Below are 27,905 nucleotides of genomic sequence, written 5' to 3'. Positions count from 1 at the left end.
CTTTCGTCATAGTAAAGAGATTACGTTAGAGCCCAGCGAAAATGAAAGTAGACGAGATTGAAAGTAGAAGGGAAGTGTTGAATGTTGCCACTGCGTCACTTAGGTAATAATGTAAGTTCAGATGTAGGTTTACTAATACTAGTGGTCGTCCGGTAGTCGAAATTCGACTATAATTAATTGAAATTATCATATAAATTTGAACATTATTATGGCTCTATTTTTAAACACTACGAGTATAATTATACTTCTATAAATAATTACAGATTTCGTCAAGACTATACTATAGACAAATAATACATATTAAAGAAAAACAATAATAATCTATTTTCAATTTGACCATAGACTTTAAATAATAAGAAAAGTTTGACAATAAACAAAGAGTATATATATATGCGTGTGTGTGTGTGTAATGTTTTATGTATTGATTTAATTAATTTTAAAAGTATTTAAAAAAAAGCATTCTGGATTCGTGTTCTTTATTCTCTATGAATCTGGAAAATTTCATACCCACTCTTCCGTCCGCGGAATTTTCGTAAAATGCGGTACAAAGTTTTTGCTTCACGTATTAATATATAGATTAGTATCTACGCTTGTGGGCTCAATTCGAAAAGTAATTTACGTTTTGGTAGGGCTTATTGGGAAACTAATACATTATGTATATACACACTTGTGATCTTAATTGGAAAACTAATTTAGGTATTTGAAAACTGACGCGAAACGAAAAGAATAAGCCAATAACGGTGGGTGTTAACGTCTTAGCTATTTCGTGATGTAGTGACCTCCACCTCATGTATACTGGTGGGGTATTGTGAACACGCACGCGTAGACTACACCCTAGAAAAAAAAATCGAAATATATATATATGTGGGAATAATTAGGTGTAAACATTGGCCACACTGACCTGACAGATGACAGATATGGACAGATGGCGTATTAAGTTTATGACAGACTTACTACAATAACAAAAAAAAAAGAAAGAAAGATGTAAATTTTATGTGACTTGTTTATTAAATTAAAATTTAACAAATTCGATTATTACAATGTGCACCGCGATCCTATATATTATATATATAATTTAATAGTTCTCGTAGTAAGTTAACAATTAACTTAAGCTTGATTAAAATTGTGCCATTAACAAAAAAAAGTTTAACGGTAATGAGGCGAACCGTAATTTTTTCCCATAAACATAAATACCGGTATGTCCTTTAAGACATGATCGATTCGTATTTATTTTCAACGGTTTTATTATTTCCTGTACAATATAATGACAGCGGAACATGTGAATAAATTCGTTTTAATTGATTTTTTATCGCAATTGTCGTTTTAGCCTTGAAGCGGATTAAAGGTACTTACTATATTGTCTGTGGGAAGTCTCTGGAATCGGATTATAGTTAGCTATAACATCATACAGAGAGAGATATTTTTTTTTATAAACTAGCTGACGCGGCAGACTTCGTAGTGCCTCAATCGATAAATAAAAGATACAAGCAAGAGGAATTCATCCGACGGGGGACACATCAAAGAAAAAACAAAATTGTCTATTTTATTTATTTCCGAGCATTTTCATATTTATCTACCTTTTAAACCTTCTCTGGACTTCCACAAATAATGCAAGACCAAAATTAGCCAAATCGGTCCAGCCGTTCTCGAGTTTTAGCGAGACTAACGAACAGCAATTAATTTTTATATATAAAGATATATAGTTTAATAATCTCTTTCATGCATGCTTTCTATGCAGTAATAAGATTTGAGATAAAAAACAGATTATTCAATATCATTTATTTGAATTTATTATTACGATATGTTTATTAAAATCTTAATCACTTATACCAAATTGCAAAAACAAAAGAATAACCACTTAAAAAAAATTGAAATATATCTTTCACACGACTTATTCTAATTTATTAAGATCTCATCATTTACACAATTTTAATATAAAAGATACAAATTACAATTAGAAAACTGTAAATGAGATTAATTTCGTAGAGCATGTATGTCTATTGTGTGGTATAATTTTATTTCTGAGCTATTCGACTCTTCAATTCATTAATGTATGTAGAGTCGTATGTCAGATAGAGTATGGTGAGTGAAACTGGCATCCATAGCGTCGTAAAACCTAGCTTATTCGGTATCTAATCACTAAGAATAACGGGCGCTGGCGATGGTAATCAAAACATGAAGAACGCTTTGAAAATATTGTTGTGTCTTGCAAATTATTCGTGTAAAATCCGGCTGTGCATAATCAGACCTCGTAAACAACAACTTTTTGACATCAGCTGAACACATGCTTTATGCATTCGGCGGGGACGCGACTTTACTGTTTTTGGTACCGCTAATATTAAGCCGATGTTTACGCGTTATCTTTATTATGCATCTACAATCCTGCATCTAGAATACCTGCAGAATGTTACTGTAATTCTTTAGTTGGTCTCATGCAAATCGTAATGCTATGGGAAAATTGTCGAGGAAAATGATCCGGCGTTATTTTGAATGCAACTTTTAAGCGCAGTTCAAATTGATATCTTTCCTTTCGTAACAATTCTCAAAAGGTGTTTATTTACTCGAATATGTATATCAAAACAAACCAAATAAAAAAAATATATATTCAACATAAATGAAAGTACATACTTGTTGAACGTCAATTCACAAGAACTAGCCTCCGTCCTGAGAAGAATTGGCAAGAAATTAAGCGGGCATGTCTTTTTTTTTTTTAATATTAGATTAATTTATAAGGACAAGTAAATACTTAAATATTTAAAATCTTATTACAGTTACTTGCTAAGTAAATGTCTAGCTCGCTCTCTTTATATAACTCTTCATAGGACGGCTTCAATTGTGCAAAAACACAATTCGATTTTCGATCATTTTGGAGTAGGTAAACGAAGAACAGATTACGAGCCCGAATGATGATGATGTTTACTCTTTTATTTATTGCTTAGATAGATGGACGAGCTCGCGGTCTACCTGGTGTTAAGTGCTTACCGGAGACATCAACAAAGTAAATACTACTAACCACCATGATAAATGAGGTCTAAGTCAAAGTATTTACAAAACAACAACTGCCTTCCAATCGAAACGCCTTACTGCTTGACGGCAGAAATAGGCAGGGTGGTGGTACCTACCGCGCGGACACACAAAAGGTCCTACCACCAGTAATTACCTACGCAAATTATAACCTACTTTAGATGTATTTAATATATGAAGATTAATTTGATTACCATTATTTTTTAAATACTATTGACTATTAACTTCGTTCATTTGAACTAAATTGTATGCAGTTACAATAAATATATTATGATATAGAATACTCCAAAGTGAATTAACAATAAAAAGCTTAATTGCATTTTCTGTAATTTAATAAGAAAACAACATTTGAAGCCTTTAATCTCTTTTTGATTTAATATTTTAAGCAGTCTTATTATAATGCAAAACTGAACTTCTTTCTTCACTGAATGACAGACAGGGAGTGATTCCGTCTAAGAGAAACCTTTTTTTTTAAACTAAAAAGTTTCTAAAAGATAATGGTTTTTCTTTACGTGTATTTCCAAACAAGCAACTCTTCAGTTTACAAATATTTTTGGCACTAGCATATAATCGTAATAATACCTGTGTAATTGTTTCGTACTCAAGAATTAGGCGCCATTTTGCTGGCGGCCATCTTGACTCGACCTTGCTCCAGTTGTTCAGTCGTTTCGCAACAAACCGGTGGGAAAACCATTCCATCGATCCGATCACACATTTCGGCTTATTCAAGTCCACGGACCATATTATGTAAGATAAGTTAAATTTATTAGTACGATTGTAAAGTTCATTGATTGAAGTTCGTGTAAATACTAAATGCACAGAGTAATCTGTGGCGTTTAACGTTTTTGTTGAGACGTAATCTGTTTTATAGTGAAGTGGTGTTGTAATTGATTTTTTTTTATATTTATGACTGTCTGAGACTCTGACAGCCTAGCGTTAGTCTATCCTTATAAAAAAAAAGCTTTTTTTTATTACTTATATGGTTGGACGAGCTCACAGCCCACCTGATGTTAAGTGGTTACTGGAGCCCATAGACATCTACAACGTAAATGCGCCACACACATTGAGATATAAGTTCTAAGGCCTCAGTATAGTTACAACGACTGCCCCACCCTTCTAACCGAAACGCATTACTGCTTCACGGCAGAAATAGGCGGGGCGGTGGTACCTACCCGTGCGGACTCACAAGAGGTCCTACCACCAGTAATTACGCAAATTATAGCTTTGCAGGTTTGATTTTTATTACATGATTAATTAATTTATTGTTGTCATATATTAATATTCCCTATCACAGACACGTACACTCCAAGGAATGCAGGCTAAAATCAGAACAGAGCCTTCATAGGCCGAAAGGTTCCTTTCATTGTGGAACAAGCCATTGTTCGTTGGGTCATTGTCTTTGTGTACTGCTTACATTGTTTTTTGCATCAAAACTACGAATTTACATACAAACGTATAGAATTCTCGGGCTTGGTAATGAATCATGTGAAGTTCATTTTACTTGTTAGTGAATGGTGAAGTTACGTTTGAAAGTTTTCCTGAAAATTCAAGAGTTTCTATAGGGGAAATACGATCGCCGAGAAATTTATTAAAAAAATTATATGCTCTTTTTTCTTACCTGAACAGAGATCGTTTGGAACCTCTGGGTCTGCGGAGGGACTTCGGTTCCCTCTGTATTTTGTACCGTATGTTCCATGGGGAGTGCTCTGAGGAATTGTTCGAGATGATACCGGCATCTCGTTTTTACCATCGCACCGCCCGCCACCGGAGTAGAGTTCATCCATACTACCTGGAGCCACTGCGGTCATCCACAGTGCGTTTCCAGAGGTCTTTTTTGCCACGTACCATCCGGCTATGGAATGAGCTCTCCTCCACGGTGTTTCCCGAGCGCTATGACATGTCCTTCTTCAAACGAGGCTTGTGGAGAGTATTAAACGGTAGGCAGCGGCTTGGCTCTGCCCCTGGCATTGCTGAAGTCCATGGGCGACGGTAACCACTCACCATCAGGTGGGCCGTATGCTCATCTGCCTACAAGGGCAATAAAAAAAAAAAAGATAGAGAGCTCCATACCTTACTACGTGAATCTTACTTGTGACATGAGATCAAGGTATTCATCCAACTTCATGCTTCTGTTCTCAGGAAATTAGCATAAGAAATAAAATTCAGTTTATTAAGGTCCTTCAACTATATGTTATCACGAAGCCAGCACGCATGTGTTTTCACACAAATCTACCACCTCTGTTTGGTGTAAGTAGATAATGTGATAAGCTATATCAAGCCGAATTTGGAATCACGTACCATTGTCGAGCATGTTTTTGGAAGGTCGCGATACAATCTAAAACATGAGGGACATTGACTGTTGACTGCTACTTGTTTCGAGAATGATATTACGCGAAAGAAAACAGTTTTATCAATTCAAGAAATCAGATTTATTTTATAAGGATTTAAAAACCGCTAATTTCCGTGAACTACTCAATAAAACGTCTGGTGATCTGTTGTTATAATTAGATACAAAGGTATGTATGGTTATAATAAATATGTACCATCATCATCAACAGCCCACAGTCGTCCACTGCTGGACATAGGCCTCTCCCAATCCACACCACTGAGCCCGGTCTGCGGCTCTCCTCATCCACTTCTTGCCGGCCACCGTGCGGAGGTCATCGTACCACCTAGCCAGGGGGCGTCCCACGTTACGTCTTCCGCTGCGCGGTCTCCACTCGAGAACCCGTCTGCTCCAGCGATCGTCAGTCCTACGGCATATATGTACCAAATGTCACTTTATTACGGACGACTTTCCTACATAGTGTTATAAAAATAAACCAGTATGTATTTATTTATTTGTTCATAACATTTATGATTAGTGGAGTAGTAATTACGCACTATGATCCAGCAATACGGAATTAGGTTATGAAATAACAATAAAAAATGTTACAGTATTTTCATAATTTTGATTTATTTTTCGCGGAAACCTAATTAAAACTACTTTTACTGTTTAATCTTGCCTTTTTGTTATTATTAATTATACTTATTCACATAATTCGAATACTTCAGAGTTTACGTGGTCCCGTCTTCGTCCGTCTTAAAGTCCGTCTAGTTTTAATGAAACAAAAACTTTTTTTATTTTTTATTCTTTACTAGCTGACCCGGCAGACTTCGTAGTGCCTCAATCGATAAATAAAAGACACATCAAGGGGACACATCAAAGGAAAAACAAAATTGTTTGTTTTTAAATAATTCTGAGCTTTTTTTTATATTTTCTCACCTTTTAACCTTCCCTGGACTTCCACGAATAATTCAAGACCAAACTTAGCCAAATCGGTCCAGCCGTTCTTGAGTTTTAGCGAGACTAACGAACAGCAATTCATTTTTATATATATAGATTAGAGCCATACACCTATTAGGTTAAGTCGGTTGAAACAAATACTTTAATAACAGATATTTTCCTTTCAGTCCCTTACGCACAAGGAGACAATTGACGTAAATAATACGTGCGTTAAACAATATGTTTACAAAATCTTTGAGGCATTCTGAGAATGGCCACGTAGATGAGAACTTAATTAAAAACATTCTGGTTACGTCTATCACACTGCTATTATATCTGCGAAACTGTTTTTTTTTATTATTTTCTCGCTAACATTACACTCCAATTCCACGGCAAGGCAAATTTTAAGTGAAACTATTAAGTAATCTAATCTAATTCATATTCAATCTAAAAATAATCTATGGTTTATATTATATCACAGTGAATAAATTATGTATTCTGTTTTAGAAAGGTCACCGCGCTAACCTGGCTTGAGAGTGACGAATGTATTTCATATTATACAATAAACAATAGAAAGCAGTTATGTGAATGGTATTTCGTTGTACATCTATTCTCGTTTGTTTTCGTATTCAATCTCTCATCCGCATATATTATACTAGCGACCCGCCCTCGCTTCGCTTCGGAAACATTAAAACACACATGAAACCAAAAAAATAAAATAAAAAAAAGTAGCCTATGTTCATCAGGGACAATGTCGGCTTCTAATGGAAAAATAATTTTTCAAATCGGTCCAGTAGTTTCGGAGCCTATTCGAAACAAACAAACAAACAAATCTTTCCTCTTTATAATATTTCGATTGCAGTTTTTTGTATCGAATATTAAGTGAACTAATGTGAACTAAAGAATCGAAGTCTGTGTCCTGAGCGCGGATTAGATTCACTTGTGAAATAACTGCTTTTGGTAACATATTTATATTATATTGGTGGTGGTAGGACTACTTATAAGTCCGCACGCGTAGGTACCACCACCCTACCTATTTCTGGCGTGAAGCAGTAATGCGTTTCGGTTTGAAGGGTGGGACAGCCGTTGTACTGTTAAACTGAGACCTTACAACTCATGTCTCGCGGTGGGTGACGGAATTTACGTTTTAAATGTCTATGGGCTCCGGTTACCACATAACATCAGGTGTGTCGTGAGCTCGACCACTCATCTAAGCAATAAAAAAAAAAGTAGTCAAACAAACCATTAAAAATGCATGGTACTTGTTGCAAGATTTCTTTGAACTGAATTTTTTATTGTGCGTGCGTTTCATCTATTATGTACATATTATTATGTATATACGAAAGCCTTTTTTGTATTTAGAAGAAATCCAGTCAACGCCATGAAAGGTTTCATTTTTAACACAAAAAAAAAACAAAAATGAAAATCGTATGCTGATTAAAACATTTTTTATAATTACATTAAACATTTACGGTCAGCGAACCATTGTAACTGTGTCACTACTCTCCGTGGATTAATGCCATTTTTTGCTTTAATCAAATCACTGATGCACGTCAAGGCCTCAGATACAACAACATCAAATCATAGAAGATTCATTAAAATGTGTTCTTAAGCTTTTCTAATCGTTTGCACGTTTTAAATTTTCCACAGAAGTATTATGGTTTTAATTTTATACGATATTACTGGAGCCTATAGACGTTCACAACGTAAATGCGCCACCCACCTTGAGATATAAGTTCTAAGGTCTCAGTATAGTTACAACGGCTGTCCCACTCTTCAAACCGAAACGCATTACTGCTTCAAGGCAGATATAGGCGGAGCGGTGATACCTACTCGTGCGGACTCACAAGAGGCCCTACCACCAGTAAGATCATCGTGTGATCTAAAGATACACTATCTTGGACATACGTTATATACAATACAAGTAACTACAGAAGGAATAGGTAGAAAATTTCATACAGTGTTTATTTAAAATATATATTTAGACGTTATTTGAATATTTTCCTACTAATTACAAGTATTATTAATTTAGAAAGTTACCAAATGCAATACCTTATTATCAATGCCATTGACGCTACAATTACTTCAGTATAAGCAACGTTTGTAACCATTAATAACTTTAGTCGAACTTTCTAAAGGCTATTGTTCCGAACTAAATTAGGTTTAAATATCAACACTTTTGAAATAATGAATAAATAATCGAAATAAATCAGATACGGTCGATTTGGTGAAGTTATTTTTCTTCCAGCACAATGTTTGTTCTATTTCTGGTGTGGCTTAGCTTAGTTTAGTCTGTGTCGAGTCATCACACAATAAACAGGTTGCAAACTGTCATGTCTTGTTAATAATTATCACCCTACATAATATCACACACGCTCTATATATGAGCACACTCAACAAGGTCAATGATCACGTGATTTTCCCCATAATTTATGTCAATCTCAAACCTTTTTGTTGGGTTTTCTGCAAGGATTATACATCGCTATTGGATTGCATTTTGGCTATGACCTGTCGTCTTTTATTTCTATACTATGGTAACGAGTTTTACCCCGATTAATTATAACAGCTTTATTCGGAGATCGGCTTCTGGTATGGACTTTGCAATGGTCATGAGCGGTATGAAATGTCCTATTTAAAATACGGCTTTAAAAGAGCCTCCAGTGGTGAACACCAGCTTGGGTGTGCCCCTCGTATTACTGAAGCTCACGAGCTAGGTTAATAATCATGATTCGGTGCGCAGTATGCTCGAAGGTCCAAACACTGATAGCCATTGTATCTAAAATTGAGCAGTGCTGTGAACTACTCGAACTCATTATGACACATGTTTCACGGTTTAATTCTAGAACAAAATTGACTACTGAAGTTCAGAGACCACATAAAGTAAATACCGTTGTTAAACTTGAGACGTTAGGGGTTATTAACAAATTTTACTGCATAAATTTTCGAAATTAGAAGCTTAGAGAAATTGGAGTGTTTCACTAATATGCTTGATAACGGGAAAGTGTTTTTGTATATTTGTTTTTTTTTTATTGATTAGATGGGTGGACGAGCTCACAGCCCACCTGATGTTAAGTGGTTACTGGAGCACATAGACATCTACATGCGTAAATGCGCCACCCACCTCGAGACATAAGTTCTATGGTCTCAGGTATAGTTACAACGGCTGCCGCAACGCGCGGAGTCTCAAGAGGTCCTACCAACCTACCTTGTTTATGGTGGTGGTACTCTTTATGCCTACCTTTTATCATATTTTCAGCGCAAATATAAAAACTTTCTACAACCACGACCTTGCGTCTCAGTTTCAGTCGTACATTCGTGACTCAGAGCAATACAACCGAACGATACCATTTCGTAACATGTGTCCGTGCCCTTACACTCAAACCACTAACAAAATTCACCTTTACCCGTAACGAAATAAAGTTTATATTTACATTAAGATTTAGAAATGAAATGTCGATGTGCTCTCAAAGGATTTGCGGAGCTAGCTCAATGCGAATTAAGAGCATTTTTGTATGTCCGATTTAAGTTCTTAGTGAACGGACAAGAACAATATAAGGAAAAATTGTTTAAGTTTTCGTTCGCAATGCGAATGTATGTAATTAAATATCTTTGGATTAAGAAATGTGAGGTCTCTGCGTGCTGTTATTGTTTTGCAATTATCTTTGGACTGTGGCTTAGAGGCTCTCATTGTAAAGAGACTGATTATGCAATGTCTTATTTAATACAGACTTTTATATTTAGCTGTTATTACTGGTGGTAGGTTGTTTACTGGTGATAGGACCTCTTGTGAGTCCGCACAGGTAGGTACCACCACCCTGCCTATTTCTGCCGTGAAGCAGTAATGCGATCGTAAAAAATATTTGCTGTCATAATTTAATTTTCGATTCAGAGAAAAATAATCTATGAATTATGAACATAGTCATTTAAATATTAACTAAATATATTTGTGAAAATTTAAAAAGTGGCATTATCTGCTGACTTTGATTGGTTGTTCCATATGTTTCTAAGGAAGATTGGCATATGTACCCATCCTTTCTGCGGTGCAATTTGGCTTCTATTTCAACTGTACGGTTGAAACCAAACCTACTTGATAACGATAGAGTCCTATCAAACTACAGAATTGGCGTAATAAAAAAAAATCAACGACAGTAGACCACAGTAGACGGTTCACGATTGACTTCCATGGTGAAGGAATGACATCGTGTAATTAAAATCAAAGACGCCAAATTATAATTTGCGTAATTACTGGTGGTAGGACCTCTTGTGAGCGCACACGGGTAGGTACCACCGCCCCGCCTATTTTCTGCCGTGAAGCAGTAATGCGTTTCGGTTTGAAGGGTGGAGCAGCCGTTGTAACTATACTGAGACCTTAGAACTTATATCTCAAGCTGTGTGGCTCATTTACGTTGTAGATGTCTATGGGCTCCAGTAACCACTTAACACCAGGTGGGCTGTGAGCTCGTCCACAAACCTAAGCAATAAAAAAATAAAAAAAGACGGATAGAAGTGACTAGTAGTATCGCGTACGCAGCAATTATGAATATTTCGCATAACACGATACATTACACACGGCCGACCTAAAGAGCCGCAAATAAATCGAGAAAGGATCGAATAAACTCGTAGTATTGACCTTATCCAAGGTTTACGTGTTTCACAATGTTGACATTCAAACAAACCATACGGATGTGTGTTTAAAAAAAACTTGATTTTTTTTGCCGTAGTTTTACATAAGTTTTGAGCGATTTCGTAGAAAGATCATTTAAAATAAATGTAGTACTAAATTAAGTAGTTAGTTCAGTTAAGTAAGGTGTTTGCAACGAAAAGTTTCCCTCCGAATAAGTCGGTATTTGATGAGAGAATTAATGTATGTGTATTGACACCATGAAATTATTTTATCTACTAATTACGTAGGTGGATTAAATTTCTCGATTATTCGACTGATATTTTTGTGATGTGTGCCACTAATAATGTACAATAACTACAACAAATTGTATTTTATTTATGTAATATTAATAATCATTATAAAGAATTTTCAAAATATAAAATATGAGAATATGCTTGAGGATTATTCTAATAAAGGTTTTATTTCGGAAATCCTGCCTAATGCGTTAAATAAAAGTATTACGATTTAAAATTTCAAGTGATTTAAACAAAGCCGCATATTAGTTTTTTTTATGAAAACCTTCGATCAATAATACTACTAGATTCGCGATTAGCGCTTCAAAAGCGGCCCGAAAAAATATAAGACCACAAATAAATTTGTGGTCTTATTTCAAATTAGTATGGTCCAATCATAGCCAACACTAAGACGTCAAAACGCTGCAATGCGCGTTCAAAAACTGAGTAAAAAACCACCGTAACACCAAGGTTTTGGAAGGAATATCTTTTTTTGGTAAATTTATATTATTAAGTGTTTTTCATAAAATAATAAACACAATTATATTGTAAATAAAACACAATTTACGAATATTGTAATTGTTTGGCCAATGTTTGCAACAAGGCACCAGCTATTGTAACAAACATCACCTATTCTTGGACAGGGAATGCATAGAGTAGTTTTGTTATTTTATAATGTTATTTTTGTTTGTAGATTTCCTAGTAGCCCTAGTGCATAATGGATATATTATATTGTTGTGAAAGAAAGAGGAGAAGAAATATAGAACTCTTATAAAAATTCTAGAATTGTTCAATGGTGGTGGCAAATCAATGCAAAAAAGTATTAAAAAAACTTTATATGTATGTGTAAATATTTTAAGCGTATATGCTGAAAAGGATTTGTTTTCTGGGGGAAACGAACACAGCCATAAAATAAGCCTAAATTAAACTGATTATAGAAAAATTCATTGATATAAGATTACATTATATTTGTAAAAAGAAACCGCTCATATAAAAATCACTTCTAAAAGACAGCTTTATAACAAACTGAATCTGTTTAAAGGTAATTAAACCTACATTATTGTTTTAATTACTTCTGTATAAAGAATACGTGGAAAACATGTTTCGTGTTTCCTTTCATATTTTTTCTACTTTATTCAATTTTATTTTTTATCACCTATTTGTTGTAATAGCGGCAATGTAAAATATTATCTACTACTTTTTTGAATCGGTCAAAAATAGTTGCGACCATACAAAACAAACCTAAAAAAATGTGTGCGTGTACTAGTGTACACACGTAAGAAGTGAAACTTGTTTATGGCCTTATTTTTCGAAAAATGATCTACATGCAACTTTCTAGAAATTGGTTAAATAAAGTTAAATTAGATAAAGTTTAAACAAAAGGATTTTATTATCATAGACATGAATACAAAAAAGTTAAATTAGATAAAGTTTAAACAAAAGGATTTTATTATCATAGACATGAATACAAAACAGATGGCGCGTAACGGAAAAATGTGACGCGTAACCGAAAAATGTGACGGTAAATTTTTTTCCAACGCCGATAAGGAAGTTTCACTTCAACAAATATGTATATTCTGCAACTCTATGTCTTTCAATACTTACTGTGTTCTGAGCATTGAAATGTAATACCAAGAACTACATCTAGTTCCACAATACAATAAGCACGAAATTTTAAACAAATATTTTTAACCTTATAAATTAGGCTTTAAGTATCATTTTAGAATAAATATTTTTGTACTGATGACTTTTTAAGTTCAAGTGACATTTTAAATTTATTCCATAATATTCTTTTTCTGACGAAAGGACCTAAATACATATATTTTGCAAAGGTAATTAAACTTTATGTTTAAGTATTAAGGTTTATAATAAACTGAAGTCGTTAACATTATTAAACTTTTTTCTAAGAAATGAAGATGTTTTCGTGTCTGCAAACGTGGCCACTGGAGCGTCTTATTTTTGTTCCTGATCCGTAATCTAGTACTATTATTGATCGAAAATGAAAACCTAAAAAAAATATGTACTGCATTTGTATATATTTTGATTTCACTAACAAAATGTGTATTTTTAAAACATTAAGTATTCTCTTTTGTCTTCAGAAACTGTTTATAAAATTATTATTATTATTATTTTCAGATCCACGAGCACATGACAATAGATGAGCTTCGGAACGTCTTCCATGTCGAGCACCACAGCAGAGTACCAGAGTACCACCTGGTTCAGCTCACACATCACTTGGCCAGAAGGAATATACCCACTTCTCACCCAGCGAACTCGAACAGCGCCGATTCAGGAAAGACCCCCCATTTAAAAACCGAAAAAGTCACTAAAGGTGGGTACAAGGCCCCCTCTTTGCTCAATGACGAGATGTTTGTCGAAGCAAAGAAGCGTATCGAAGATGTAGATATCATGGGAGATCCTAATAGTACAGTTAGTGTGGACTTCAAAGTTCAATCTAGTGAATTTGGTGATAGTGAATCATTGAGTGATAAAGAACATTCTGCCGAGAGTCAAGAAGATGGTGTACATAAGATCGACTTGGAGGCGTTCGGGAGGCAGCTGAAGCTAGTCCTGAAGAAGCAGGAAGGTTTAATCAAGAAAGACGGGTTGAAGGTGTGGAAAGCTTTGAAAAATGAAACCCAGCCTCATGGTGTAGATTATGAAGAAATGATTACGGTGAGTCATTCTTAAAGTAAATTTAGACTATTTAAATAGAAGCAGACAATACTTTAAAATTATTTTTAACTTTTATGATAAAGTGTAACTCTATTTTAGTACTTATTAAAATAGAGTTTTACGTCAATTGGGCATTGTTTAACGTGTAAAAAATAAAAGCCTGACAAATGATTTTATTTAAAATAACTACAATTAATAGACGTTTTCTAAATTATTTTACATGAAACTTATTTTTACATCAAACGAGAAATAATTTTATTTAAAATAACTTAAACTTTTTCTAAATTATGTTTTTACATGAGACAGTACTCAAATAAAACTATTGTGAATGTGTTTGACCCATTTTCTGGAAGCATTAGAATGAAAAGGGAAATCGGATGCGACGCACCGATGGTATACCGATAATATCTCCAATAATTAAACTAATCGATTGTATTAGCACCACGCTTTAAAGATTTTTAAGGACATATTATAATCTTTTGTTTCTAATTGATAATGAAGTGGGCTAAGCGCGAGAAAGTTAACTAATTTATGTTTTCAGTTTAGTAGCGTAATTTGAGCATTAAATAAAATTAAAGTGTAGGTTTCTAAAAGAAGTTTTTATCAATAAACTTGCTACATAAGTTCCATTTTATGTAATAATATAATTATAATTTAAAGGCACAGAGATGCTCTGTTTTTTTACACTCTAATAATAATAATAATAATATATACTAAAGGATGGGACGGTCGACATTTGTCGGGCATGCCACCGTCCGGGAGAGTCTATTAGACATATTGTTTCTGGCTGTTCTCGGTTTGCTAACGGCGAGTACTTGCATAGACATAACCAAGTGGCTAGGATTATCCATCAACAACTTGCTCTGAAATATGGTTTTCTTGATTCTGCTGTACCTTATTACCAATACCAACCTCAACCAGTTCTTAATAATGGTCATGTTACGCTCTACTGGGACCGATCTATTATCACGGATAGGTATATTGTTGCCAATAAACCTGATATTGTGATAATAGATCGATCTGCGCGTCGAGCAGTGTTGGTTGATGTCACCATTCCTCATGACGAGAACCTCGTGAAGGCAGAAAAGGACAAATTAATAAAATATTTAGACCTGGCCCACGAGACTACCGCCATGTGGCATGTTGATTCAACCATCATTGTTCCAATAGTTGTATCGGTACACGGCTTGATAGCGAAAAGTTTCGATCAACATCTTAAGAAACTTTCGTTATCTAGCTGGGTTAAGGGCCTAATACAGAAAGCAGTTATCCTTGATACTGCACGCATTGTGAGGAGGTTTCTCACTCTGGAGTCCTAACCACTGGTGGCTTGTGTCGTAGACACCGCCATCAGCGGCAATCTATTTTTATATAGTGTTTTTTAAAAATTGTATTTTTTATATCTTTTTTAAAAAATATTATGTAATTAATAAGATTTTAAATAATAATGAAAAATGATAATAATAATAATATAGGGTTCTGATTATCGAGTCTAATTTTGTAAACGGTTTAAGTAGATTGTATTTTAGTATAACAGCATAAATATCAAAAAATTTATAATTTAGAAAACCGATATGTATTTGAAAAAATATATATCGGTTTTCTAAATTATAAAATGTTCATAGAACACAATATATTTGACTGTCGTTACCGACATTTTCAAGATAAACTTGAATAATACATACAAGTTCCAAATATTAACACCGGACCATCCGTCTACCAAGCAAGCAAGTTTTACTGGTGGTAGGATCTCTTGTGAGTCCGCACGGGTACGTACTACCACCTTGCCTATTTCTGTCGTAAAGCAGTACTGCCTTTCGGCTTGAAGGCTGGGGCAGCCGTTGTACTGTTAAAACGGAGACCTTACAACTCATATCTCGAGGTGGGTGGTGGCATTTATCTAGTAAAAGTCTATGGGCTCCGATAACCACTTAACACTAGGTGGGTCGTGAGCTCTTCCACCTATCTAAGCTATAAATAAATAAAAACCTAAGTAGCAAAATGATCTGATTTATTATTACCGCGAGTCAAGACAACAATGAGCCAATCGATGTTTAGTTTTGCCGGTCATTTCCAGACACGCTACGATGACAGCCACGTACGTAGTAGGTAATTCGTTTCAGCATATAAAAAAAAGCAATTACACCCGTTCTATGTAAGATCTTCCCTTTATCGTTTATCACAGAATACATATTAATTGTGAACAATTTAGACTGTCGGGTGTATCGATTAAATACGTTAATCTCGGACTTCCGCGTTATTCTTAGACTGTCCCTAAAAATCTTCCGGAAAGCAAATTGTGGTCGCCGCATAGGGCGTAATGACATGACAGCCGATTGTTCTCATTGAGAAGACTGTAAAAAAACATGGCACCTGTTTCACTTGACGTGGGTGAAAGCCGCGTTCTCACGGTGTCTTATCTAATCGTGAAGTGCTCTGAGGAATGAATTATATTACGAGAAAATGTCACGCACCCGTATTTACTTATGCAGAAGTTTGTGCGACGCGTTCATGGGTGAGCGAAACGCGGCCTAGTAGGTAAGACGCGCAATGTATTTTACTCATTTGACTTCTCTTCTAGACTTTTTCTGCTACGGACAGCTTTTTGTAATTTTTATTGCTTAGATGGGTGGCGAGCTTACAGCCCACCTGGTGTGAAGTGGTTACTGGAACTCATAGACATCTACAACGTAAATGCGCCACCCACCTTGAGATATAAGTTCTAAGGTCTCAAGTATAATTACAACGGCTGCCCCACCCTTCAAACCGAAACGCATTACTGCTTCACGGCAGAAATAGGCAAGGTGGTGGTACCTACCCGCGCGGAATCACAAGAGGTCCTACCGCCATTAGACTACAAGAACTTTCACTACAAAGTAACTACAAAAACTAAATCGCTTCATGGCGGCCAAGTCGTAATATTTTATTAATTAATAATAATCTATACTAATATATAAATCTACAGTGGTTTTTACGAATGTTCCGTTATAACTACCGAACCATGCATCCGATTGACTTAAAACTTGGCATCCATATAGATATGACATATACTTAATGGATAGGCTAATATTTATATGAGTGTTGGATTCCCTACACCAGTTGTGGGGGCGTTAATGATGAGAATCTTAGTGGGGGTGAGAAATAATAATATTAATTTTAAATGCCCAGCGAAGCGGACGGGTACAGCTAGTATTATTATAATATTAATAATAATAAGTAACATATCTGAGATACAGGATGTTTTTTTTTATTAAATGAAAAAGTAGTAATGTAAGAGGAATTAAAAGATAATATTGTACGTGTTTCAAAGTCAACCGGATTAAAGATCGGGTTTCAAGTTCACTTGAAAATATTAAAAATGTTCAACTAGTTCATAGCAAGTTGTTCGCACAATGTCTGAGTATTGCTGGATTGTCTTACAGTACTGCTGTCCGGGAACATACATCGTTGATGGTAAATCAGTGGGCCATGAGCACGAATCCCTGAAATTGTGGAACTTTGGAAATTGCTAAACCAAATTAATAAAACGTTAAATATATTTTGCGGTAGGCAGCGGCGTGACTCTGCCCCTGGCATTGAAGTCTATGGGCGACGGTAACCACTCACCATCAGGTGAGCCGTGTGGTCGTCTGCCTACAAGGGCAATAAAAAAAAATGTAAAATGATTTGAAAGATACCGAAAAAGATTTTAAAAACGAATAACGCTTTCGAGGTTGAAATGGTATTGGATAGGGTACATTTTTGAAAGAGAAGATGGCTGCTGAAACCAAAAAGTTCTCGAATGACAACCGCATACAGGAAAGCGCTGCAGGCAGCCATCCCATGATATGAACTGACGACTTGGTAGCGATCCGAATCCCCTGGATACGGGCTGCGCAAGACAGGTTGATAGGTAGATGATACTACCGCGCAGGTAGGTACCACCACTCTGCTTATTTCTGCCGTGAAGCAGTAATACGTATCGGTTTGAAGGGTGGGGCAGCCGTTGTAACTATACCTGAGACCTTAGAACTTATGTTTCAAGGTGGGTGGCGCATTTACGTTGTAGATGTCTATGGGCTACAGTAACCACTTAACACCAGGTAGGCTGTGAACTCGTCCACCCATCTAAACAATAAAAAAAAAGATCATTGTGGCGAACCTTGTGGGAGTCTTACCTGTATTTCCACCTGTAAAACAATAAACAAAAAAAAATCTCTAATTTTTTATTATTATTTTAAAACAGCGCGTTCTCAAGGCACCAGTGCGAATCCGTAATGTAGAGCAGTTGTTACGCACGCATACTTAATTAATTATTTGGGGTCGAAATAAACAATTTAAATCGGAGTAATTACTCGCGAATAATGAAAGTGAATGTTGTGAATATTAAACGCGTTTAAGTATGGTTGTAGGGTGGGGTGAGGTAAAAAGCGTAAGTGGGGTAAATTCGATAATGTCCTTTTGAATAATTTAAGTACCTATGTAATTCTATGTTGTAGTTGTATGAATGTGTTGGTAGTTGTAGACGCGATATTATGAGCGTATTGTGTGTGTATAAGTTTGGGACGTGTAGGTACCACCACCACCGTCTTATCTATCACTGCCGCATATCAATTAAGTGATTCGGTCGAAATGGACAAGATCGTCGTACATCTTATGGGACGTAATGTAGACAAAGATTCGTCATTACGATTATATTCACTGGTATTTTTACTGGTGGTAAGACCTCTGTGAGTCCGCACGGGTAGATACCACCACCCTGCCTATTTCTGCCGTGAAGCAGTAATGCGTTTCGGTTTGAAGGGTGGGGTAGCCGTTGTAACTATGCTTGAGACCTTAGAACTTATATTAAGGTGTGTGGCGCATTTTACATTGTAGATGTGTATGGGCTCTAGTAACCACTTAACACCAGGTGGGCTGTGAGCTTGTCCACTCATCTAAGCAATAAAAAAAAATCATTCGTAGTTTCAGCCATTTCAAATTGTTACAGAGTATTCTGATTGGTATCAGAGCATTTTTGAAGCCCACTCGGGTGGATTGTTTATTTCGGTTTGAAGAATATAAAAGCCGCTGCGTTAGAAACGGCTATTTCTTTTTTTTTAAATAGTACGGTTTCGTGTGTTGCCAGCATCGAGTTTATAAAATTGATCTATTATCTTTACTATATATTAATGTTATAAAGCTGAAGTGTTTATTTGTTTGTTATAAAGCTGAAGTGTTTATTTGTTGAATGCGCTAATCTCAGGAATTTATATATATAACATCACGCTAAGAGCAATAAGACCAAGTGGAGCACCAATAAAGAATGTTTCAAAATCGGGGTGTCTTTCCTTTTTGAGAGCTTATGCTATATGTAGATATACGCCAAAGTAACTATTCCACGCGGACGAGCTCACGAAAAGCTACTTGTATATACGTATATAAGATCCTGACGATACCGTAATAGGAAAAAAGGTTACCTACACAGCGATGTCAGTGAGGAAGAGTTGTCAAATGAAGATTTAAGAATAAAGATTGCATATTCTGTCCTTGAGATAAGAAATAAATAATGAAGAGAGTGTTCTGGTCTAATTTCGTGCTTCGATTCCTACATATACATAATGGGTTGGAGAAAAAGTCTTTTCGCCTTATAGTATGTATGAACTTGTAATAAAATCTCTTTGGCTATATACTTTTCGTATCTGGCTGGTTTCGATATCATCAAAAGTTTAAATTTTAAAGAAGATAATGCCAAATTCAAATTAGGAAAATGTGTGACTTTCATTTATTTTTCGTACTGTCAAGATGAGTGAATCTAATGAAGAAATTCGATACATTTTAAAATTTTACTACAAAAAAGGTAAAAATACAACGCAAGCCGCGAAAAAAATCGCGGTGTTTTGATCAGAAGCTCCAAAATTTCTATAGCAATGGGATCATGTCCCTCCCTACAAGATGGCAAAAAGTTATCGAACAAAATGGTACCTACATACTTTCCTCCTCCTTGCATCGATAATCCTCAGTGCTGAGGGTCGTGGCCTTCCTACATACCTTAGTTAAATGTTAATAAACTATATTAAAACATGTTGTGAATTTTCTTTAAAGAATGCGAAGAAACTTTTCCTCCAACCTATTATATGTGACCCCCCATTACTTATCGCACTCCAGCCCTGTCCAATAAAGGGCGTTTTCCCGGCTCGAAGGCTGTTCGGTTCGTAAACACGTTCGTGAGGGCTTTCAGTGACTAATGAGAGACAATCTCTAAACCCATTCAACTTAACATTTAAATTTGAATTCGAATTGTCTAAACCGGTACAAAAGGTTGTCGTTCAAAGAATTTATATCGGTTTTTCTTATTGATTTTTATTGCAAAGATGGGTTGAACGATCTTGGAGTCCTCCGGGTGTTAAATATTTACCGGAGTCCATAGTTACCGCAACGCTACTATTAAGACATGACATCTAAGTCTTAGTTGTGTAATAAATTTTTTTATGGCTTTGATGGGTGGACGAGCTCACAGCCCACCTGGTGTTAAGTGGTTACTGGAGCCCATAGACATCTACGACGTAAATGCGCCACCCACCTTGAGACATAAGTTCTAAGGTCTCAAGTATAATTACCACGGCTCCCCCACCATTCAAACCGAAACGCATTACTGCTTCACGGCAGAAATAGGCGGGGTGGTGGTGCCTAACCGCGCGGACTCTCAAGAGGTCCTACCACCAGTAATGATAATGTTTGTAACTCTCGGTGTAAAAACTTAAATTTGTCTACATTAAGCTGACCTGTGCGGACTAATAAGATGTTCTATGAATTGTAAGTAGAAGTACGACCGACATGATGGTAAGTGCTGACTGTCGCTCATTGAAGGAAAATCCGAGGGCTCAGCCAAAGCGTTGCCTGCCGTAGAAGCAGCGACAGCTCCCACTACGACCAAATATCCCCCTCCCCTAAAATCAGACAGAATATCATCACGCCGTCACTAATAAACATGTTTAATTTCCTAAATAGTTATCTTGAAATTCTAAAAGGAAAAACGTGCGTTCATTGTTCTAAAAAAAGTACAACCGCACTGAACGCGTACCGAATACAAAATATGTAGTTCTAAGAACATTAAAATAGGCGTCAGTAGCCTAGCAACATTGATTCAATTTTATTAAGCTACTGGCGACCCGCCCTCGCTTCGCTTCGGAAACATTAAAACACACATGAAACCAAAAAAAAAAAATAAAAAAAAATAAAAAAAAAGTAGCCCATGTTCATCAGGGACAATGTCGGCTTCTAATGGAAAAATAATTTTTCAAATCGGTCCAGTAGTTTCGGAGCCTATTCGAAACAAACAAACAAACAAATCTTTCCTCTTTATAATATTATTATTACTAGCGACCCGCCCTCGCTTCGCTTCGGAAACATTAAAACACACATGAAACCAAAAAAATAAAATAAAAAAAAATAAAAAAAGAAGTAGCCTATGTTCATCAGGGACAATGTCGGCTTCTAATGGATAAAGAATTTTTCAAATCGGTCCAGTAGTTTCGGAGCCTATTCGAAACAAACAAACAAACAAATCTTTCCTCTTTATAATATTATTATTACTAGCGACCCGCCCTCGCTTCGCTTCGGAAACATTAACACACACATGAAACCAAAAAAATAAAATAAAATAAAATTAAAAAAAAGTAGCCTATGTTCATCAGGGACAATATCGGCTTCTAATGGAAAAAGAATTTTTCAAATCGGTCCAGTAGTTTCGGAGCCTATTCGAAACAAACAAACAAACAAATCTTTCCTCTTTATAATATTAGTATAGAAGTACATAAAAATAGGCAATTTACAAGAGAATGAAAATAATAATAGTTTTAATTTTCATAGATTATAAAATATTTAAAGTGTCAGAAAATGTTTCCTTATTCAAATAATCTCGGATGGATCACAATAGAACAGGTCGTATTGTAAGTACCTAACAAGAACAGTTCAAATTCACATTTCTGAGAATTCTTCTGGCAAAACTGTGTTCAGTAGATTTTCTTTTTTTTATTATTTTTCCTTATTTGTGGCTATTTTAATTTACTTGTACCAACAAATCTGAAGGATCTGTAAATAAGACAATTTGCGTAAGACGCAAGGCGATTTGCGTAATTTTAAATCATTTTGAATGTTTCTTTCTTACTTTTTCCTTTTAATACCGTATAAACTATTATATGTATGTATGTATGTATGCATGTATGTATTTGTGTATGTATGTATGTATGTATATGTGATTGTGTATATATGTATGTATATATATTTTTTTTGTGTGTGTATGTGTTTGTAAATTAATATAAATTTCATTGCACCTACCACTATTCACTCTGCACTACCTTTGGTTGACTGGTAGAGAATGCTTAGGCATTAAGTCCGCCAATGTAAATTTTACATGAAGTGTAATAAATAAATAAAATAATTAATTTAAAAAAAAGTTACAAAGCGACAGGGGGGCGCTAGAAGATACATAAATAAATATTGTATGGTGTACTTCCCCAATTCTGGTCATTTAGTGAACAAATTTGTTAACACTAAACGCATAGCACATTTCCTCTTAAGTCTTAATGGAGTGCAAACGTCATGTCTAATACTCGTAATATGAATTTTAACACAGTAAATATACAGTGACCTAACATATTCATATAGCGATAGCTACAATAAAAACACAAAAGATATTTGACAGATATTTGAAGTCGTCGTGGCCTAACGGATAAGACGTCCGGTGCATTCGTATTGAGCGATGCATCGGGTGTTCGAATCTCAGGCGGGGGTACCAATTTTTCTAATGAAATACGTACTCAACAAATGTTCACGATTGGCTTCCACGGTGAAGGGATAACATCGTGTAATAAAAATCAAACCCGCAAAATTATAATTTGCGTAATTACTGGTGGTAGGACCTCTTGTGAGTCCGCGCGGGTGGGTACCACCACCCCGCCTATTTCTGCCGTGAAGCAGTAATGCGTTTCGGTTTGAAGGGTGGGGCAGCCGTTGTAACTTACTTGAGACCTTAGAACTTATATCTCAAGGTGGGTGGCGCATTTACGTTGTAGATGGGCTCCAGTAACCACTTAACACCAGGTGGGCTGTGAGCTCGTCCACCCATCTAAGCAATAAAAAAATTTAAATAAAATCTGAATCTCGCTAACAACATTTTCAAGATAAATTTGTATTTAAACAAGTTCCGAATAATGACATTTTCATTCATTTCACCCGTTCGTTGGATGATCTTCTCTTTATTTCATCCAAATACAATATCTACATTAAATCCCATCCCATAAAAGATGAGTAATTACTCTGTGCTCGAAATTAATTGAATAAATCTTAAGAGCATTTGCAGTTTCTCTTGTCAATATCACTCTTGGAAGCTGAGACAAAATATTATCTAGATTGTTCTTTTCTAGGCTAACATACATATGTATGTGTGTGTTAGACTATGGATTAATTGGAACTAATAGAAGAGTTACATTTGAGGTTTCATGGAAGTCATCCCTATTCCAAGCCATTCAAATTCATTTAGCCACGTTTTTATTTGAAAAAGTAGTATGGTAAGCTAAAGATACGACAGAATAAACAAACAGAGATATACACTTTTAAATATTATAAATTTTACAATGAACAATTCTTTTTATACAGCAGGTTCTATATAAATAAAAAGCACGTGCAAGCAATTTAATTTTACGACCGCGACGAAAAAAATCGATAAATGTCTTTATGGTACCGCAATATTCTAGAAATAATTATTTGAATAAGATATTAAATGGTAAATCATAGGCGTTTCTAGCATACGTTTGGAAACACTAAAAGAGTTAGGTACTCAAGAAATTTCCGTGATAATATAAGAGATACTAACATTTCATGACGGTATTTTATTAGGTTGTTGATAATATGTACCTTATTGAAGTAAGTTAAAAGTGTGCCGATTAAGTGAGACTTGATAAAAACACTGTTTAATTAATTTTGGTAACCACTAGAGCGGATTTAAGGGAAAATTAAAATGAGGCATTGTAATGGACTAATTGAAAACCTTAAAATATACCTTGTTTCAACTGAGAGGCAGTGTTCTAACATACTGCTTCGAATCCAAGCAGGAGAGATAGGACAGACAAAATCCGGGATAGATGGATGATGGTGGCTGTCCAAGGATCTGGCTGGTCAGACAGCGCCGCTGATGTTACGATAACCACATTTATGCCTTCAACAACATCCACTCACAAAACCTACTTCATACATATGCATCTTATTCACAAATAAATAAATGATCCAAAAATTATTTCCTCATCACGTTGATTAGAGAATTAAAATGAGAATTGTTGCGTAAAACTTTTAAAAGACTATGACAAAATAAGCATAATTAAGCATTAAATTTAAAAATGTGTATAACGTTTCTAAATTCATTTGAATATTAAATTTTTGCGCTGCAAATAAACCTGGCTCCTAACTAATTTCTGCATTGAGATTATTAGGAAGGAGATCTTCAAAAAAGATAAGCCTTTTAACACGTGGAACGTAAATCTATCTAATGTTTCTCTTAAGTAACAAGTGTAGACGTAGACTAAATACTATCTAACACCATTGTGCTTAATGCGACTTATTTAACGTTCTCGATAGCGTAAAAGTTAACTCAAATTTGGGTGCAGTTGGAACAGCGTCCCTGCAAACGTCCAAACTCGACGAAAATTGGAGTTACCTTTACGCTATCGAGAAAGTTAGAAAAACTCGCACTAGGCACACTGTTCACGAACGATTAGTCATAGTGGTCTAAAGGATAAGTAAGACGCCCGGTGCATTCGTATCGAGAGCAATGCAACAGTGCCGTAGTTCGAATCCCGCATGCAGGTACCAATTTCTTTAATGTTTATCACGAATGACTTCCACAGTGAAGGAAAATAGCCTCGTACATAAAAAATAAAACCCGCAAAAAATCTAATTTGAGTAATTAATGGTGATAGGGAGTTTGTGAGCCCGCCTGGGAGGTAACACCATCCTGCCTATTTCAGCCGTGAAACAGTAATGCGTTTAATAATAGTAAATAATAGCATTGTGCAAGCAAAAAAAACGCAGACTGTACGTACTATTTTTTTTAATTACTTAGATCGGTGGACGATCTCACAGCCCACCTGGTGTTGAGTGCTTATTGGAGCCCATAGACATTTACAACGTAAATGTGCCACCCACCTTCAGATATAAGTTCTAAGGTCTCAATATAGTTACAACGGCTGCCCCACCCTTCAAGCCGAAACGCATTACTGCTTCACGGCAGAAATAGGTGGAGTGGTGGTACCTACCCGTGCGGACTCACAAGAGGTCCTACCACCAGCTAGCCGTTATATTTAATCCACGAAACAACCAAATCAAACTAATTAAGCATTTACTCGCTTGTTGGCATTCCCGTTCAGTTTGGTTAGTGCGAGTTTTTTAACGTTCTCGATAGCGTAAAAGTTAGCTCATATTTGTATGGAACGGGATCGTTTGCGTACGTTTGCCGCTAGGGGCGCTGTTCCAACTGCATACAAAATTGAGTTAACTTTTACGCTATCGAGAACGTTAAGATACTCGCACTAAGCATTCTGGTGTCTGGGGTACCGTGTGAACGCTCGCAAAAACAAATACGGAACCTTACTTAAACTAGAACATGTCACGTGAAGCCGTCGTCTTCTTTTTTAAATAAGCCGTTATATAATCGGTCGCAGGCGTTCTGATCAGTAGTTTTGTTATTCAAATGAGCACAATTTTTATTCAGCTCGTTCACTGTGCACGTGGTCTGGTGGAATTTTCGCATTACAATTTTGCTTGACATAGCAAAATGTGTTTCTAAGAAGATATTCATACATGGTTTTATATGAAGGTGAATTTTTAAGAACTATATCAAATGAAAGCTATCTATAGGTAAATATTAAAGCTATAGACACATAACAGTTTTTTTTATACGGTAGATAGGGCTGTGAACTATACGAAAAGGTCAAAAAGTAAAAATCTCACAAAGTGCACCTGGCAGATTTTGGTTTCACAACGACGATACGAAAAAACTGAAGAAACTGGATAAAATCAACATTGATTGGTACCATTGGTCATTTGAATTTGAATAGTACATATCTTGCCCATTAACATACAATAATCTGAGGTCTGGGCTTCCCTACTCTCCATAATTGAAATCGTTTGTTATGGACTCTATCGTTTGCTTACATACTGGTGATATTTGCAGCGCTGTCATAATTCATTGGACACTCGACACTAAAATTACGGACACCTTTTCAAAATGAGCTTTTTTTTTACTCCTAAGCTTGCTTATTGCCTTGGGAGGCTATTTCAGCGTAACCTTAACTAGTAGGTGAGCTCGAGGGACTCCAAGCCGGAGTGATGCTAACACTGATCCTAGCAAGAGCAGTGCTTCGCAGAATCTACCACCGTACCGGAAACGCGACCCCTGAGACCACTGAGAAGATCTGCCGAGAAACTCAGTTGGCTAAATGAGCATTTACGAGTAGTTTTATCAAAATCTTATTAGTTGATTATTCTCTTCTTCGCTCTTGGTTACTTAAACTTTTGTCAATTTTAAACTCTTGGTATTTTTTTTCTGGGTCCTTGTGTTTCTAATTATCGACAGACGACTGTGCTTATGCGTGCCATTCAATGCCTGTCCGTACTGGATTTGTCGATAACGACATCACAAGGTGCTGTCAGCCAGCTCAATCCACGAAGTCTCCGATCCGGCGGTAGATTCTGCGAAGCACTGCTCTTGGTAGGGCCTGTTTTAGCACCACTCCGGCTTGAGCCCCGTGAGCTCACCTAGATGTTAGGGCGAATCTGATATAGCCTCGGCTATCAGCATAGGTAGGAAAAAAAAACCTAAAACGCATGACTACTTCGCGGGTGAAATAGGCACAGTGAAGTGACGTCTCGAAACAGCGACTATGAATACTTTTCGTCACACGCAATGGCATTGAAAACATAATGGTGCTAACTCCTCGAACGGGTTTCCAAGTGTCAACATTCGCTTTGTGATATCTATGGAATCCGGTAACCATAGAGCACAAGGTGGGCCGTGAGTTCGTTTACCCATTTACGCAATAAAGCAATAAATCGTCTTTTGTGAACCGATTTTGTCCTTTTTTTTTGTATTATGTACGGGGATTTAGTGTTTTCCGCCGTCCGCGCGTAGCTGGAATAGCCTCTTAGGTGCCCAGCGAATAGGTAGGGAAAATAGGGTTTTCAATAAAAAAGATTAAACATATATTTTTTATATTTTCGTATAACAAAACAAAATAGATTATGTATTGTACAAAAAGCATTTAATCAGTGATTTTGATCGGATTTCGATCATCTAACATACATGCATTTTGTATGTGTTTTGTATTTTGTATGTTCTACGGGAAATGCTCTGAGGAATTATTCGAAATGATCCCCTCATCTCCTTTTTATCATCACATCTCCCGCCACTGGACTAGATGTTTATCCATATTATCAGGAACCGCTGCGTTCATCGACAGTGCGTTTCCAAAGATCTTTTCTGCCATATACTATCCGGCTGAATGAGCTCCCCTCCACGGTGTTTCCCGAGCGCTATGACATGTCCTTCTTCAAACGAGGCTTGGCTCTGCCCCTGGCATTGCTGAGAGACGATAACCACTCACTATCAGATGGACCGTACGCTGGCCTGCCTACAAAGGCAAAAAACAATAAATAAAAAACACTGACATCTATTATTTGATTCATATTCAGAGCAAGCACGTAATAGTTTAAAAAAAAGTCAGACAGGTCTCGTGCAATCTGACATGGTTTCGAGATTCGTATCAAGTCACGAGTGAACTACACGTGCGTTACTGACGAACTCTTAACTTACCCAACAATAATAGAAGCAGAATTTATTTAATTTATTAGTTGTTTACTGGCTATCGATAGCCATTGAGACGTCTATGTTAAAACCGTTAACCGTCTGAAGAACCATTTTGAAATTTTGTTGTATTTTAACAATAATCCTTCTACAATTCAAACCATCCCATTAGTCCTAAGAAAACGTGTTAATAATGTATGCCAGTCGTGGTTTTACTGCATTTCCGTA

General features: G+C 36.0%; 1 protein-coding gene across 10 annotated transcripts in view; it reads left to right on the top strand.

Annotated features, from left to right (window-relative positions):
- Adamts-like (A disintegrin and metalloproteinase with thrombospondin motifs like) overlaps positions 1 to 27,905 on the top strand; it is a 179,209-nt gene that overhangs the window by 108,716 nt on the left and 42,588 nt on the right. For 8 of the 10 annotated variants that reach the window (NM_001043470.1, XM_062674163.1, XM_062674162.1 and 5 more), the window contains 1 exon segment: positions 13,322 to 13,861. In NM_001043470.1, coding sequence (NP_001036935.1) covers positions 13,322 to 13,861 — 540 coding nt within the window. 10 annotated transcript variants of the gene reach the window in all.

This window comes from Bombyx mori, chromosome 20, assembly GCF_030269925.1.
Source record: "Bombyx mori chromosome 20, ASM3026992v2".
NCBI lineage: Eukaryota > Metazoa > Arthropoda > Insecta > Lepidoptera > Bombycidae > Bombyx > Bombyx mori.
The sequence above is the reverse complement of the archived record's forward strand: the minus strand, read 5'-3'. Positions and strand labels throughout refer to the sequence as shown.